This window comes from Alligator mississippiensis, chromosome 3, assembly GCF_030867095.1.
Source record: "Alligator mississippiensis isolate rAllMis1 chromosome 3, rAllMis1, whole genome shotgun sequence".
NCBI lineage: Eukaryota > Metazoa > Chordata > Crocodylia > Alligatoridae > Alligator > Alligator mississippiensis.
Genome location: NC_081826.1, coordinates 67,433,304 through 67,452,304, shown reverse-complemented (window position 1 = coordinate 67,452,304; position 19,001 = coordinate 67,433,304). Strand labels below are relative to the sequence as shown.

The 19,001-nt window shown below is 39.9% G+C and overlaps 1 protein-coding gene and 1 long non-coding RNA gene across 7 annotated transcripts in view; both read right to left on the bottom strand.

Moving 5' to 3' along the window:
* ASPH (aspartate beta-hydroxylase) overlaps nt 1–19,001 on the bottom strand; it is a 201,499-nt gene that overhangs the window by 82,167 nt on the left and 100,331 nt on the right. For all 6 annotated transcript variants that reach the window (XM_059724050.1, XM_059724053.1, XM_059724049.1 and 3 more), the window contains one exon: nt 1,771–1,812. In XM_059724050.1, the coding sequence (XP_059580033.1) occupies nt 1,771–1,812 (42 nt within the window). The remainder of the gene's footprint in view (nt 1–1,770; nt 1,813–19,001) is intronic.
* On the bottom strand, nt 8,029–18,997 carry LOC132249311 (uncharacterized). Its single transcript, XR_009460723.1, has 2 exons — nt 17,553–18,997; nt 8,029–9,915 (listed from the first exon to the last, which is right to left on the bottom strand). It is a non-coding gene; the product is annotated as an uncharacterized LOC132249311 (long non-coding RNA).

Below are 19,001 nucleotides of genomic sequence, written 5' to 3'. Positions count from 1 at the left end.
GCCCCCATGATGAGGGATGGAGTAGGGTAGGGGCTGGGGCCACTGCATGGGGCCTGGGGGGGAATGGAACTGAGCCATGGGCAGGCTCATGCAGGGGGAGCGGGAGGGGTGGTGGCTCCCCGTCACTGTGCGACCCCTCTGAGGGGGCCATGAGGGGGAACATACTCCGCCCCCATCTTTGTGCATGGGGCTAGGTTGGTTGTGGGGTGCCTGCTGCGGGCTCACCACCCTGCTGCCTTTCCCTTGGGAGCCCTGAGGCAGCCACAAGCCCCCTGTCCACCCAGCAGCAGCAGGGGCAGCAGTGACATGGACTTGTGCCCCCACTGCTGCTGGGCAGGCAGGGGGCACACAGCCAATGTGGGGCTCCTGAGGGAAAGGCAGCAAGGCAGGAAGCCCTGCACCTGCAGCAAGTAGCTTGCATCTGCCCCTGCTCTGCTCAGCTTGGCTCTGCTCCAGCTGTAGCGGGGAGCGGGGAAAGGGGAGGCCGATGTGTGTCCCACCTTTGCATTTTGAAAAGATAGTCACCCTAATTGTATGTAATATTTCTTTAAGCTCTTTGAGAGCAAGGGAACAGAAATCATACTTGAAATCAAAGTTTATGGGAAATAGTCACTTGTTTAACTATTTTTGGACATTTCCCCCTTTGAATGTTAACACTTATGAAACTTACTTTATTGACTGCTCTGAAGACCCAGGTTCTTTATTTACCTACAGAACAGAAAGCAGCAGAAATTTTCCCATGCCACTCTGCTCAAGTCTATCTGCCCTTATCAAGTGCAACAATACCTAGTGTTGACATATATTAATCTTTTTGCATTCTAAATATAACAACCACTAGGTGAAATAGGCAAGATTACAACTCTCAGGTTCTGTTTGGATTACGTGCATACTTGTAATGAGTAACATTTGCTTACTTAACTCCAGTTTATCTATCTAGGAGCCAGGTATTATAGTCTATTTCATGAAAATTATGTGCCTTTTTCCCCTAGGTTTACCTTTTGGTTTCAACATACTGTATTTTCTCACATACCACACCTCCCCAGATAAAATATGCACCTTGTTTTGGTAGGGCAGAATGAAAGGAAAAGATTTTTCCAGAGTTATGGCTGCCTAGAACACAAACAGAACCTCATCTTCAGTTCACTCACCCTCCTTTCCATACTTAGGCAAAAACTACAGTTTTAACCATTTCACATCTGAATTATCAGCAGCTCTTGGCTGTTTAGCCAAAAGCTGAAACTGTTTCTGCAGCTGCAGACTGGACATAAAAGAAGGAAGTTTAAGAGTACTTAACAGACAGCAAAATTGCAGAAGGATAGCTTAATTAGAGGAACATCATCATCATTAAAAAGACAGAGGGTTGTTAACACCTACGGAGCAATTAGTACAAATCCGTATACTATAATGAGTCATGAAATCAGTTGTTTTCTGTCAGGCTACCTGAAAAGAAATGCCACTACTTTTGAAGCAGTTTTAAATTTTAGATGACTAGGAATCAAAGGGGGGTGTGATCATCCCACTGCACTCCCTTGGATCTGTCCCTGCTGGATATTTTCTCTTTCTATATGTGGGAACTGGAGAGAAGAAAAAGCAAAGAAGCAAGAGCCATCTTACAGCATCTGCATGCTTCTATTCTGGGCAGAAAATCAGTTCTTGCTGAAGACATGCACCTCAATTTTGGAAGACTAATTTTTGGGGAAAGATGCATGTTGTATGCACCTGTAAGTAAAACTGGTAATACAATTTAGTTATTTTCTCAGATAGACTTACCTTTCTCTTTCTGTTCCTGTTCAGTTTCTTTTTCCCTTTTCCCTGAAATGGTAAAAATACAATACAATTAAAATGCAATGCAACACAGGATCATTAAGTCAGTACCCACAGCCAAGAGGTAGATTTAAAATAAAGACTAAATTTGTGGAACTTCATGACAACATATTTTTACATTGTTTTTTTTTTTCCATCAAAAAGATTTTGAGTATCCTGTAACTTTGATGTAGCCTATTGTCTAAATAATGACTATGATAATGATAGTTCTGTAAGTAATACCAGTATTTATAAAATAAAAGGCCTCTGTGCTTTTACCACACACACCCTTTCTAGGATCTTGTGACAAATTATTTATTACCTTTCTACTTGTGGATTCTGATGTTTACATTTCTTAGATTTAATTATTTACTTGTCCTTGGCAGGAGCAGGTAATATTAAAAAAATCTCTATACTCATTGACTTTCAATAAGGCTTAGGCTTCTAAGTCAATTTTGAATATGGGGCAGATAAGTCTGAAGTCATTTAGGTGCTTGAGCATTACACCCATGCTCCAAACTTAGCATTTTGAATAGTTTCATATTAAACAAATTATCTTAGGAAAAAACCTAGGTTGAAATTGCATATCACAAACTCCTCTAACATCCAGGTCCTGATTTATACAGCATGCAACTCCCTACCTGCAAAACTAAAAGTATTCAAGAGGTATAGCCATTTCACAAGCTAAGAAATGCTAATACTAACAAATCTTATAATGGCCAAACTAGGGCTCCTGGTAGTGGGTAGCAACAGAAGTCATACATTCTATAATGAATGAAGGATATGAGAAGGCTTTTATCTATATGAAGAATTTTAAGAACTATTGCCTTTCCCTATCCATCCTAATTCTCAAACTTATTCCACCTCAATTTTATCAGCCTTCCTCAATTCCCCATACCTATTTTTCATTCCTTATGTCCTTTTTAAACTTTTCTTATTCCAAACCTGGAACTCTTATGCTATGCTCCTTTTCCTTCTAATGGAAAAGGTTTGTCAGCCAATCGTTTGTCTCTCATACATCTTTCTCCTGCCATTTCCTACATGTACAGGTAAAGTGGTGTAACTACCTCAATACCCATCCATGTCCTACTCACCCCTTCTCCTCCAAACTTCTTTAACACCAGTCCCTCACACTTTTAACACTTTTGGTGAACTTTCCCAGCTCCCTACCTCGTTATACTTCGGTATGGTCTCCTACTCCCAATTTCTTAATTTAGTAGCTGGTAGGAAGGTCAATTTACATTTATATATTTCTCTCTCTAACCTATACTCTAATCCTCACCAAAGTATTAAAAGATATGATTTCTCAGCAAGGACAACAAAAAGCAAAACTAAATATCGTATTTAATTAAATCCAAGATGAGATCTGCCCTCCCACCCCACATCTTGGATTCAAGTACAAAGTGGAGAGTAGATGGCTGCTGCAGCTGGCTCTGGCCCCAACCCAAGCTCAGGGTCAAAGCTGCAACAACCATCTGCCACCAGTTGCCCCTGCCCCCGCCTCTTTACCCATTGCATAATCCCTGCCACCACTGCTTACCCTCAGTTAGGGCTCCAGCCCCTGCCTCACCTGGCTGCAGCAGTGGTAGTGGTGGTAATCCTGGCTCTGGCTTCAGCTCCAGGGCTGGAGCCAGAGTTGCTGCAGCTGCCACCACAACCATTACTGCTAGGTTGGGCAGGAGCTGTAGCCAGCATGTGCTCTGTGTTCCAAACTGGAATGGAGCTGGACTCCCAACAGAGGGTAAGCAATGGCACAGGTGGGGAGGCAGTGGAGAAGGTGGGGGCAAGTGGGTGTGGGGCTCAGGCTCCTAGTAGTAGACCAGGCAGAAAGAGGAAGAAGTGAATTTAAGACAATCCTCCAATAACTTGATTCTATATAAGGAAAAATTATAACAAATTTAAAAATTTTCCATGTTAGAATCAAATGATGGGAGGGCGGTCATCTTAAATTCAAACTTTACCTGAATCCAAGCTAATATGTATGAATTTCTACATCATTAAAAAAAATAACCAAAAAAAAAATTTAAGAATTTACTGGTAAAGCGTACTAGTTTTCCCACAATACTAAATCTTAATTTTTGGAGGCTTGTTTGTTTTTAACCAAGCCTCCCAGAAACACTGTTCTGGAATGAGCTACATGTAAAATTCTTAAGGAGACTGTCTGTCATCTTTTTACTGGTACTTAAAAACCACTTGATTATAGACTATTGTAGTTTTCACTCACAATAGAAGGTTCAAGCCATTGCTAACCAAGTTACAATACTAAATTAAGTAAATAATGAGATTATGAGAACTCTTAAATTACATTAGAAATTGGGACTACCAATTACCATTTTTATTCTAATGTAAGATGACCCTAAATATAAGACAACCCCCCCATAATTAGATTCAATATATGGAAAATGTATAGATTTGTTATAATTTTCCACACACAGAATCTAATTATTGTAGGTTGGCATTGAATTTCTCCCCATTCCACTGCTACAGGAGGGAAAATAAATCTGTTGGGTCACATACACCTTTGCTCTCTGCCCTGCCCAACTTCTTCCCCATGCAGCACCTTCCCTTCCTTACTTTCAGACCCTGCTCTCCATGAGCACATAGAAGTGAAAGACAACTTTGAAAATACTGACCTTGAAATGAATATACCTAGTGTAATTTGCATATAAGCAAATTATAACAGGAACCCATAGACTTAAGTTCATCCAGAATGGATGTATTTTACCTTTTTTGAAATTGCTGCAAATTTCAGCACAGGTACTCCATCCACAAGCATACTTTAAAGCAGCACTATTGTACTTATAGATAGTACAAACTAGTTCAAATAGATGGTTTCTATTCATGATATTAATCCAAAGTAAAAAGCTCATTATCTATGGCACAGTTCATTGGGCTTGGCCCCAGCAGAGTCAACAGCATTTTAAGCCATGGTGATCCTACAGCTCAGTGCTGTTCAGTATGAGTGTATACTCCAGAACCCCCCACCCCTACCTCCAAAAGGAACTGTGCATTAATTAGTTCCCTACTCGTAACTGGATCCAGGTGTTCTTGTCATTAATCCTGGGATCCTCCAAAAAATGTATGTACAGATGCGGTGTAGGACAACCTGGTCTGGCTCCACCTCATGGAGGATGGGGACCACTAACTATATATATCAGGCTGAGAGCGGGGGAAACTGAGATATTCTGGATGAACTGTTTGGTGAGGTTTGCCAGCTACTTTGAATAAATGGCACTCATTGGAAATGGGAAACAAAAGGCTCAACTCAGCTGTGGGAGTGAAGAGGAAGTAAAAATGTATTAAGTGTAGTGGCTCACTATGACTTGCGAAAGAGTTGGCACTGAGGGGGACTGCACACAATGGGTTATTCAGATGGGGTGCACTACCCTATCTTTGTGGTAGGTTCCCAGTGTTTACCCAATATGGGCCATACTTTTTATACTCATGGTCAGTGCTGGCTGCATTTAATCCATTTCATAGCTGGTTTCTGTTGCTGAGCACAGCAGCAGTTTAATGATAGACAATGTATTTAATGAGGGTTCCATGTATGTGAATAGAAGACAAAGGGCTTTTCCCCCCATGCTGATTGGGGAGCAAGGGAAAACACTGACTTCTATTCAAGTAAATAAGGTATCTTGCAATCCAGGAACTGAAAGAGAGACATTGGAATATTCAAAAGCTACAGATTCATTGGATACATTCACTATAGTACACAAATGCATGTGGTTCTCTCAAAGAGTTGAGACCTTTTACGTTGTTTGCATGAGCAACTGCAATAAGCTATATATACCTCTAATACAGGTCCATAACACACTGTTTCTAAAGCAAGATAGCATTTCATTCTCTAGACACACACAGTTGTGTGCATGACTTCTATTTCTCTGACACTGTAGAATTTACCTTCTCACCCCAACTCCACTCATAGAACACAGGACAGATTCAAAAGCAGGAATGAGTAGTTAACTATGAAGTACTGAACCACATAACCTTCCTCCTCCTCCAGTCTAAAAATCTCCATTCCCATTTACCCAAATTTCCCTTCTGCATATGACTGAATGTGCCACATAAGGGCCAGTGACAGATATTATTTCTGTAATGCTATGAAATCTATAGAACCACACCAAAAAAAAAGTGATATGGGTAGCTACACATTCAAAGCCCTTTGGATGGAGTATGACAAATTTGCCACAAAGGCACAGTTTTCAGTCAGGGGGGTGATAGGAGACTACTTTTTGGTTTCCTCCACCCTTGAGGCTTACCAACATGCTTGCATGATCAGCTGTTGCTGCCATGGAAACAGCTGATGGAAACTAGGACTGCCCTAGGGGCTTTTAAAGTGTCTGCAGACTTGTGGGACACCTACTCTAACACAATGTCATTATAGCACATTGGAGCAGACTCAATCAATCAAGTCTGTTGGTGGCATCTCATGTATTCAGCCTGTCTGTGCTTCAAAATGGCAGTAGAGGCACTTTAAAAGTAAAGCTTCTTGAACAAGCTTTAGTTAAAGGGCCCCCACCACCATTTTGAAGCAAGGGATGCTGAATACACGAGATGGTGTGGCTGCTTTAATTAAAGTGGCTCCCAAGAGTCGCTATAATTAAAGTGCCCCCTGTTATCCCTGGAGCATGTGTAAAGACACCCTTTAAAAGTTTTGGGCCGATGAGGAGGTCTCCACCATGTGATCAGACCTTGTTGGTGCTGCACTACCAACTGGCACCACCACTGCTACAGCACTGGTAATAGCTATTGCTGTAGAAGCAGCAGTAGGTACTGGCAAAGCAGGAGCACTATTAAAATTTAAAGTTCCTGGTGCTTTAAAGCATTTTCATCCCATCATTCAGGCCTACAACCCTGTTATTGCTTGTTGTGAACACTGACAAAGCAGAACAGCAACGCCACTGCAAAGAAGTTGCTTGTTGAAAAAAGTAGCCTTGTGAACAAAAGCATCCCATGACAATTTTAAAATCTGGCCAGTTACTTGGACCCTCAAGCTTCCCACACCCCTCCACTCTCCCTCCCTCTCTCCTTTCCCCCCTTACAAAAGGGAAGAAGAATGGGATGGCTATGTCACAGCCAGCTGCAGTGTGAACTCTATAGGTATTCTCCCTACCAGTGAGCTGGTTCTCTAGCAGAGACAGCAACACCTGGAGCTGGTAACACACCAATCCCATTAAAGTTTAGTTCTCAGTGCACCAAGAAGTAATATATTTACGATTCAAGTTGTGTTAAAATATCACCATTAAAATGCAATTACCTTGCAAATATTATTTAAAAGTATAATCAAGCTAAATGCACGCTATAAAATTCCAGCATAATGTAAATAGCAGTGGTTACCCTGTTTTACTTTTACAATATATATAGTGAATAAATGCATCAAGTTTAGATTGTGTTTTAAAAAGTATGTTGCTATAAATGATATCTTATTTCAGAGTACCTATTTGCAAATCAGTTTTGTCATAAAAATAATTGGCCTATACCCATATACAGAGGCACAGTTGAGGTGGCATAATTTTTCCACGCTGAAAATGTATTTTATTGATCCATTTCACTTTACTCGTATACTGTTTTTCTTCATTGGTATATTTTCTTTAAATGTTCTGAAAAGTAGACAAATACAAAATTCCACAGATTCCATCAGCTACAGCGAAACAGGCACTGTAAGGTTCAGGGAGGGGTGAGGATTGGTTACCATCTTTCACCCAGCCATATTCCAGTTTCCCTTTGGATACAAGATCATCAGAATAAATCAGGGGCATAAGCAATTGCAGATGGGTTTGTTAAACTCAATATCATGCAGATGAAGCACCCACTTAATACTTGCCACTGAATCACTAGGCAAAATTTTCCTCCATATAAACTACAGTAACTTCCTACTAAATCTGACCTGTGGATAAATACCATTCCCTCAAGGTCATAAAGAAATCACAGAGCCTGACAACTACACAACTGGTTCCAGAAAAGCAGACATATAATCCAAAAGCAGTAACATTTAGCAACATGCTGATAACTGGCCCAATGAAATAACAGCTCCTCCAATGAAATAAAAGATCATTTTTGCTCCACTAGAATGTCGTCATTGTATATTGAAGAGTTACAGCAGCACAACACTTCAGATTGGTGATATTAATCGGTGGAGGATAAGCAGAGAAACTAATTTGCTCTTATAGATACCATATTTCTATACTCAGTAAGCAGAAAATAATGACACCATCAGGACAAAGATATTCTTCTGTTTTTTATTGCAGCCAAACATTAAAACGGATTAAATATACATTATTTTTAAATCCCCTTGTCTTTGCCCAGCTTGGCACAATTTTGTAAACATGAAGCTCATAAAATCACATACTTAATTACAAAGAGTTTAAAATTTGATCACAGCATAACGCAACCTCACAGTCCCATAATTCTATAAATAGACTGCCACTTCGTACAAAAACGCAGTGAAGTTTATATCCTCCTTTCACCAGTTTTAATTTTTTCTCCCAAGCTTCCCTATAAAATATGGCTTTGTAAAAAAGTATTGCTCTGCAATTCACAATCAGAAGTAATTTTACTCCAAAAAAACATACCATATTCTGCCTCAACCTACATCACAGTTTAAGAGGATTATTGCTTTCCTGTAAAGTGTAAAGAAACCACTTTGGGGCATATGTTACCCTTGTTTTGCACATGGAATTCTCAGCCTTGTGAGCTGGAATTCCAAACAAGAAACAAGCACCTAATATGTCCCTTTCATTGTAAGTGTATGCAAGTAAAATCCTAGTCTCAAAACAGTATTAAAGGTATTTTAAGAAATGTCCCTGTCAACTAAGATGCAACCACTGTTAGGGTTACTTTGATGCCTCTCTTTAAAAGAAAGTATATTTTCTTTTTTCTAGCTCCTTTATCAGACTTTGCAGGTTTTTTTTAAAATCACAGCAACTATTCCTGAGCCAAAAAGAAACACAAAAAAGCCTAAGAGTAAGAAGATGTCTCTATAATTGTATCAGCAGCATGCAACAGGTAGACAAAATACCTGCTATATTAAAAATCAAAGTAATTAAAAAAACTAAATTAAAATAATTTGACTATTTTAAAATATTCTTAGAGTTGCAATATTTTTACATTTTAACGTATATTTTTAGATGCATTTAATCTTATTCTGGCTTCATTTATGAAGCAGGTATTTACGTAGAATTGCTGTTTCCAACACTTTACTGTGTGAATTCTAATTCAATATACTAATTCCAAGTATGATAAGATCAGTCCTTTGGGGAAAATAAAAGTGTGCCTTAGTAAGCCCAAAACTGATTCCAATTACATAGCTACTATGTGCCTGTTGACACTGAGTCTTCCCGACAGGTTGTTATGAAGTCTTCAGTTTTCCTTGTTTTAAAAATCAAATGTGCATAAAATAAGCAACACTAATTTGCACATAAAAGACTTCTAGAAAAGTAATTTAGTAACCTGTCTGAATACAGCTAAGAATTAAATTAAATGTTTTATAAACTGTAAAATTATTTTAAGTGATTTGAAACTCATGTAGTGTAACTGTTTGACATAGTATCAGTGCAGACAGATGCAACTCAAACGTCATAGCTCAATGCCTCTGATTAGTGTTTCTAAAATGCAACAAAAGTTCACGTTACATTAACAGTAACAAAAAGTTTAAAGTTCATGGTCATATTTCTATATTTTGTTTGCCCAAATTGCTCCCAAACTTTATATACCCACAACATAAAGATATATATTATTATAATCTGAAAAAAACAATTGTATCTACATAACAAATACCTTAACAAATTGCTTGGAAAGGACATGTAAAATGTAGGTCAAATGCATAGTTCTGTCACAAACAGGGAAGAAAGAGAAATAAAACCAATGAATGTACTACACTTGACAAAAATTAGACAAGAATGTAAATTCAAAACATCTAAGTGTTAAAAAGTGTACTAAAATGACCATTGGCTACAATCCATTTACAATATCTTAGTGTTCATCCCCCAAAATCCTGAACTGATCAATAATTTCATCATGAGATCTAGTACAACCATCTGCTCCCCTTGTGTAGCGTATTGATTAGGGCTGGTCCTCCTGATGTAGGAAGAGTCTTTTTGAAGCTTTATGTATCTGAAAAAATAAGGGGAAATCTATATTAAAGGACCAACCAAGACACATTCCTTTTTTTTTTTTAAAAAAAAAAAAAATCAACTTTAAATGCTAAAAAAGGCAACTTTGTAAATGACTAGCTAATTTGGAGAAAGCTACCATTTCTGGGAATGTACTTAAAGAATAAACACAAAGTTGCTGTGGGAGATAGGAAATAGAAAATTTTCATGCTAATCTAAACAGTATATACTTTGAGTATATGGTATTTAAAGTAACTGGTCATGGGAACCAGGGTCACATCACAAATACAAGAATGGAAGAATAGAACTGGGTACCAAAGGAAGTCCGGAACAAAAGATTCTGTACGAACATAGGATTTGAACCATTCATTATGCTGAATCTGAATCTATAAACATGACACCCACCCATATAAGAATATATATGTTTTTAAATCAGATGGAATATTAAGACCTGGAAAACGCAAGGAGGTTTAGCACAGGTAGAAATTCACAACAATGGTACCCCAAAATACAATCACTGTCTCCACTGAACCCTGCCTTGAAACACTACTAGGTCTTTGGTCTTGGACATGTGTTCATTTGCAGCCCTACAAGAAACAACAGAGGCTTTGGAGGTATACACATGTGCAGAGCCCTCTGGCTGTAGCACTACAAAATCTCCGTAAAGGCATACTCTCCAGACAGGGGGTGACAAGTGCTGTTCCTTTGCTCCCTCTGCCCCCAGGGGAGGCTGTCAGTAAGCCCAATCATTGATAGCCTGCCCTCTCCTGCAATGGGAAACTGGGACAGGTTGTCAGTGATCAGCAGTTCCAGTCTGCTACTCCCAAAGCAGAGAAGCAGCCAAAGACAACACTCCTCCTCCCCAGCCTCCCAAACGATGCTGCTCTTCTCACTCCCTGCCACCTGTGCAGGCAGGGTGGGAGGTTGGGGGGAGGACTGTGTTTGACAGCTGCTGATGCTCTTGGCAGGGTACAGGGCAGGCTGCATTTGACAGCTGCTGTTTCAGGACCCAGACTGGGAGCAGCAGCTATCAAGACAGCAGAGGCTCTGAGACAGCTTGCTGAAGTAAGCAAGGCCACAGCACCAGGTCCTGGCAGGGCTGCAGCAATATTTCCCACAAGCTGTCAAGGGAGTCAGACTCTCTCATCCTTTCCCCCTTGGGAAATGTGATTTGGGGGGGGGGGGGGAGGGGGGGACGATGAAGAAAGGAGAGGAGTACTCTGGGACGTTGGGGTATAGAGAGGCCCCCTGCAGCACTACATCACTCTTTGCAAGTTATGTGTAGTGCTAAAAAACATAGTGCTATGGAGAAATTTGTTTCCGAAAGGAACTTCGAGTCACCTTGAACACTAGAGGCACATCTAGATGCGTGTGGAGGTTTGGTTCCCTGGTAAGAAGTAGCTGTGTCCGGCCAGCAGCTCTGGAAGCCTGGCTCCACTTTTCAGCAGGTTTTTTTACCACTCTTTTTTTTTTTCCGACCCCCTGGATATCAAAAAATCCCACGAGGAAAAAAACAAACAAACAAAAAATGGAGCACCGCACGCTCGGGCAGCCCTTGCAGCCCAGAGAACACTGGACTGTGCAGTATGTGGCGCCACAAATGTGTTTGCGGTACCACATACTGCATGACCGTGCTTGTCTGAACATGCTCTAGGCGGGAAGGGGGGTATGCATGCTAACTTTCTGTATCACTAACAGGTTACATATAGGACCAGAGATGTAATGTGTATCCAAGGCCTTTGTCAAGTATCATATTATAACAGCTACTGAGCCCTTACTGTAGACAGAGTTATACTACTATATAGATGTTCATATTGGTACTACTTATTCATTAAATATGAGAAACAAGAGCATAAATATATGCACAGTTGCAAATGCCCGCTAATTGAACAAATGAATTATGAGAAAATGGCTAGGATAGGTACCTGGTGCAACTGTTAAAAAAGGATTTCTAGGTAGACAGTCTGCAGCAATGTGAATATATCATGAAGTTAAATATGGTACAGTTTACTGAGGCTATGTATCATGTAGTCGCTGAACTTGTACAGTACATGCAGGTTTTTAATTCTGCATAGCAGAGGTTCCCAAACCGTGACAGTTTGTGCACCATCAAATTTTAAGTATACAACCTTAAGTACCACCAGCAAACTTTTGTCATATAAAGTAAATCTGTTAACATGTACGACTGACAGGTGGTCTGTGTACCACTGGTGGTACCTGTTCCACAGATTGGGAAACACTGCTGTATCGAATCTCAGGAAGATTACATCCTTCAAGCAGTTTCCCATCAAATTTAAAAAATGTTTATTAATTACTCAATGAACTTTATGTCAATTATTGGCTTTGTTATAATGGATATCCATAAAAAATTATTTGATATAGTTTCCTGCTGAATCCTACTATCTAGCATGCTTCCAACATTTATAATGCTCCTCCTCCACCTCCTCACCCCCCATAATGAAGCAGCTTCTCTGGCTGGTGCAATTTGGTGCAACTCCACTGACCTTAATGGAACTACATTGATTTACCACAACTGATAACAGGGCACCTACATCTGCAGGCCAAATTACTGGTACTGAAATATGTTAGTAAAACCTCTGGAATCTCTCAATTTTCCAGAATTTAATTCATATTTAGTGTGTGAACAACGTACCTTCCCAAAACAGTTAAAGCACCAAAAGCAACTACTATATTGAACTGAATGGCTATTTCTGGTATGAATTAACATAAATAGTGTACTAAAAAATAGAGAATATTCACCCTGGGACTGTGGATAAACAAAGCAACTATACATCTTTAAAAGGAACTGGAGACTTTATCACAGTTTGAACAAGACTGTAGTAACTAATCTGTGTGTCCACATTAATGTACCTCCTCATTTAATTCAGAGGTAAATTTGTTACTAGTTTACTACGCTTACTGTGGTAGGGCTAGAGTGTTGTGTACCGAGAAACATCTGTGTGGCAAGAGTTTTTATGATACCTTTTACTGGACCAACAGTATAATTGAGAAAGATAGTGCACAAGCTTTCAAGCATCAAATGCCTTTCTTCAGGCTATAGAGAAGCAGACACAGGCTGCACAAAATATTAGAGAACACGCCACTTGGGCATGGAATCTCTTCTTTGATATTTTGCCCAGCCTGTGGCTGCTTCCCTCCCAAACCTGAACAGGGCACTTGATGCCTGAAAGCTTGTCCAATGGCTCTCCCAACTATACAGTTGATTTAGGAAAAGATATCACAAAAATCCTTGCCTCTGGCACTTAATGTGATTAGCAGTGGGTAGCAAAAAAAATCAGAACACTTCAGTTGAACTATGCTAAGTCCCCCAATTTATTCAAAGTAATCATTTAATTTCAGTTTACCAACCCAACAAAGAAAGAATTTTATGGCATCAAAGGAGGAATATGCAGTCAACCAAAACAAATTGTTCCAGTGAATTGACAGGAGTGAATTTTGTATTTTAAGAGGGGGAAAAGCAGGCAAGAATTTCTTCTCCTGGGTGAAAGCTAGCACCTTAAAGAAGTAGCAAACCACCTATCTGAGCAAAATTTACTTTTCCAGTTATTAATTTGTAAAGACTACCGCTCCTTCCTCATGATGGTAGCCAAGAGAAAACTGCCACTCAAAAGCAAGGGTGAGGGAAGTACATGAAAGATGGAAGGGCAGGATGTCTGAAGCACAAGAAATAATCCAGTGTCAAGTGGAAGCACTAAACAGCAGGGAGCACAAAGTACAAAACAAGGGTAAATTGGGGGCAGGGGTGAAGTGGATATAAAAACAGGGAAAACTAGTTGTGTTTAAAGGAAACGTGGAAACAGATGGCAGTCAAATTAGGCCCTTTCATCTACCTATCTACAAGCAAATCTCTTCTCAACAAGCTAGTTCTTCACAACTGCCACAAACACAAAATATGTTTCTGCTGGGATGCACCATATTTCTGTTAACAAATTACATTTCTCAACTAGTCCCCCAGGCATCTTTATATTCACTACGAACTAACAGAATTTGGCCCTTACTTACTGGTTATGCTTAAAGTTTTCAGAATTTTTCTTAAATTTAACCTTGTAATGTTGTAGGCTGATAATTAAAATATTATACTTAAAATAGGTATTTAGTTAAATAAGCATTATGCAATTAGAGTAATATTCCTCTACCTTTACCGGAGTCTCTTAAACACACGCAGAAAAATACTTAAGAGGTTTCTCGTGTATATAACATATGCCCCAGGGTAACAGCTTGTTGCTTTTTTGCTCAGTTGACCATCATGTTGTTTTCCACAAAGGAGAAATCCTTGACTAGGTATGGGTTGAAGCAATCTGCAAAGAATATGGTAATACAACAGCTTCTAACCTATGCTAAGTCCCACAAAAAGAGAAAAATATACTTATTTCCTCAAAGCCATTTTCCATCCGTTTTCCCCATGTTCAGTTTGCAGAAGACCTACCACCACCCAGACAACTAGCCTTACAATTTGAGAACTGCCTTAAGCATGCCAATTAAAGATACAAAAAATCCTAAAAAATTGCCAAGCAAATAATGTCTAGGAAATTTATAGTACTTAAGAATTTGGATCTTTCTACTTGTATGCGATTTCTTAAATCTCGTATGTAGATTCACTACCTTAAGAGAAATGCCTTTCACACATCTCAACTATGCTTCATACTTTCATTAATGTAATGCAAGCCTGCCCAACATCTTAGCAGCTGGGGGTCACACCAGTGGGTGCCACACACTACTTGCCCCTCCTGGAACAGCACCTCCTGGTGCCCCCCCCAGCACGCTGCACCACATATTCCCCAACCCCCACCATTGTACCGCACTCTGGTGCTACCCTTTCCTGCAGTGTACTAGGCACTGCAGCGCTCTCCCCCTCATGCTACACTACATGCATCAGTGCTTCTTCCTGTTGCACCATGTGTCCCAGTGCCCAATGCAGTGTGTACCAGGACCCTCCCTCCCCCTGCACTGCCTGCCTGGCACAATGCTGCACTATACCCTTCAGGTTCCCCCAGCACTGTGGACTGCACTACACTGCACCATTACTCCCCCCTTGCAGCCAGAGCAATGGGGGGAAACAGCTGCTGAAAGCAACCTGTGGGCCACCCAACTGGACAGCCCTGCTGTAATCTATAAAAATATAAAAGAAACAAACAACATACAAAGGTATTAACTCCACTAGGCAATAAAAATTAATGTTATGCTAAAACAATTAATCATATTTACTACTGGCATGAGACAGTAAAGTACTATCATATTTTAAAGAGCACCTTGAAAAAAATAAAAATGCAGTACTAATCCTGGCTAACACTGGGAAGTCTAACTGTAGCAGCAACTTAACACTTTCACAATACTGCTGCTTTGAAACATTATAAAAAGATAGCCAGCTTTTCTGGACAGTAGCCACATTGGCAGAATCCATATCACAGCAAATGCTACACATGAAGAATTGTATACATGGCTTATGAACAACTTGTACTGAAATGTATTAAAACTATAATTGGCTATAACAGTATTTATAAACTACACCATCTTGAGGGATTAACTGAACTACAATGAACAGAAAAAAAGCACACAAAACACAGCTGGGATCCAATTCTGCCATCATAATATATTTGAACTGCTATCTGCCCTACACTCCTAAGGTACAGATAACACAAGGAAGCCTCTACTAACATACGCAAAAATGTACATTGAGCAAATAAAGGAAGTGCGAATTGCTGCGTGACTATGGGGCAGAAATCACAGCAAAGGTCATCCTGAATTACAGGCACATGGCCTACAAAAATAAAAGTTAACAGAAATAGCATTAAGGCTTAGAATTTAAATTAATCATTAATACAGTGTAAGAGCCACATTCAAGGTAGTCTCACTACATCTTGTACATTATCTAAATGGGAAAAAATTTTGCTTTTAAAAATGTTGTAATAGCCACACTCTTTCAACTTATTTTTCAGTAGAAAAAAACATTTCTTAGAAATTAGGTCTGACATATATTGTCTTTCCTTCCACTAAGGTTGTATCCTCAAACTAAATCTGGATACCATGTTTGCCAGACCTCCTATTGTCAAAAATATCTTTTCTTATCCCTTTTATAAACTTTTATAAAAACAGTTAAATACAAGCAGTTAAATAAATTGCCTATTTCCATAAGTTTCATAACAATACTTCTACCTGGCATAAATATTACCATACACTATGCCAGTTAACTGTATTTGTTAGATAAATCTCATAGACAACATGGAATTATGCACAAATACTTGCATTTCGGATGCTCTGAGTCCAGATTCATTATACAAGTTGATAAATTATTCACCTCAGACTTCTGAAATTCTGAGATGCAAGACGAGGAAAATGAAAAGAGATGAAAGAAAACACTGAAGAAATGTTGACGTGAAGAATGATTTGTTAGGACATTTGACCAGTATTCAGGAGACTAAAAGTCAATCCCTGATTCTGTCTGTTTTGTTTCAGATGAAACTCTTCAGGGCAGGGTGGATGGAGTTTCTGACAATAGAGTCCCTATCTCATTTAGGGCTTCTGATTGGTTCTGTAACAGCTTCTTTTATCTGGTTATATTCTGGAGCATCTCCCCTAGGCATAGATCTTGTGAGAGACAGGCATCAAGTTGCCTTTTGAGAAAGACCTTGTAAGCTCTCATAAAAGGTCAGACCAGGGACAGAACACCAATACAAAGCACTGTAGGGATTCTGGGCAGCCCAGAAGATTCCTCATCCAAAGGTTGTTTAAAATTGCACAGAATTAGAATCTGAAGGAAACAAAGATGGATTCAAGCACCTTACCTGACACTCTCAATGTGTCCCAATGTGGTGCCTATCTTTAAGAAAGGAAGGAAGGAAGATCCAGGAAACTACAGGCCAATCAGTTTGACCTTAATCCCTGGAAAGTTTTTGAAGAAAAATCAAAGAAACCATCAACAACAGGCTAACTGCGGGCAACATTTTGAGAGACAACCGATATGGCTGTGTTGAGGGTAGGTCTTGCCTGACCAACCTCATTTCCTTCTACGACCAGGTGATGCATCACCTGGACAAAGGAGAAGAGGTTTGTCATATATTTAGGTTTCAAAAAAGCCTTTGATTTGGTCTCCTATGATATCCTCATGGTAAAATTGGGGAACTGTGGCTTCGACAACCTTACAGTCCGATAGATAGGAAACTGGCTCCATGGTCGGACCCAGAGAGTGACTGCCAATGAAACCGAGTTAACATGGTGCAGGGTGACCAGTGGTGTCCCCCAGGGCTCAGTACTCAGACCGGTACTCTTTAATATATTCATAAATTTGGATTCAGGTGTCAGAAGCAGACTAGCTAAGTTCACAGACTACACCAAATTATGGGGAAATGCAGTTATGCTTGAGGAAAGCCTGGCAATTCAGGCCGATCTAGACTGGCTTGCAAGGTTGGAGGATCAAAACCCGATGATATTCAACACAGAGAAATGCAAGGTGCTCCACCTTAGGAAAAAAAACTCACATAGGCTCGGCTGTGCTACATTCACTAGCACTAGCACCATGACCAAAGAGACTTAGGGGTCATGATTGACCACAAGATGAACATGAGCCACCAGTGCTATGTGGCAGCCGGCAAAGGAAATAAAATTCTGGCTTGCATCTACCTATGCATCTCAAGCAAGATCCAAGAAGTCATCTTCCTGCTTTACTCGGCCTTGGTGAGGCCACAGCTGGAGTACTGCATTCAATTCTGGGCTCCACACTTCAGAAAGGATGTACAGCAGCTTGAGAGAGTCCAAAGGAGAGCCACCCGCATGATCAAAGGCCAAGAGAGCAAGCCTTACGAGGAGAGGCAGAGGGACATGGGACTCTTCATCCTGAAGAAGCAAAGGCTCAGGGGTGACTTGGTGGCAGCCTGTAAGTATTAAGGGGTGTGCATCAGGAACTGGGAGAATGTCTGTTCACCAGGGCACCATAAGAGAAGACAAGGCCTAATGGTCAGAAACTGCTAGAAGACCATTTTAGACTGGACATATACGGAACAGCTTTACAGTCAGAGTCTCCAGGGTCTGGAATAGATTCCGCCCCCCCCAGAAGTTGCGCAAGGATCTACTCTGGATACCTTTAGGAAACAATTGGATGCCTCCTCTTGCTGGTGTGATCTGACCCTAGCTGACTTCCTGCCCCCTGGACAGGGGGCTGGACCCAATAATCTCACGGGGTTCCTTCCAGCCCTAATGTCTATGAAATCTCCATGAGCTGCAAATTCTGTGCTTTGCTCCTGAGGAAAATATAGACTCTCACCCAACATGTCTGAATTACTATAAAAGATGAGAAACGTATACAGTTGAACTCTGGAAGTTAGATGTAGGGAAACATATTTTTAAAAGGTGAGGAAGATAAGAGACCCTTGTTCTTGTTTGAAGATGCCAATCTTAGAAAGTATTAGTTCTGAGCACTGAACTGGCAAACACTATTTCACTGTTCATTTGGGAGAACTGTAAATATTGTGGATATCCGGTTTATGTAAAAAAATAAATACACACAGTTAATCCATCAGGGAGAAAAAGTCTCTGTCCCAGACCTACTCCTAGTAACTGAAGTAAATAAAGTGTTGGATATAAAAGTTAACATGACCTATATTTTGATTACTATAGAAGTGATTCGTATCATTTCCAGCAAGAATTCAAACAAGCTATCAGGGTGCAATTGGCAAATTGAGACAAAGTATTTCCTTTTTTCTTTCACCAATTCAGCAGCGAAATAACCTATTATCCATTTTTGACATTTTGTCATGATTCATTTAAAATTTGATTCAAAATGTTTAAAAAAATGCATTTAAAAGTGCTATTTTGTAGCTGACATTGTTAATTAAGCCTATTACTTCAAACACAACTTCCAATTATAATGTTCAAATACTGGTTCTTCAGCTCAGTTGGTTATAGAGTGGTGCTAATAATACCAAGGTTGCAGGTTCAACTAGATGGTCTCTTGAGGTCCCTTCCAGCCTTACTAATGCATGAATTTCTGTTGTGTTTTTTTTAAGATTTTTATCTAAACTTTCCAGCTAATTGTGAAGGGTTATTTTTTTTCCAATAAATTAAAACATTTAA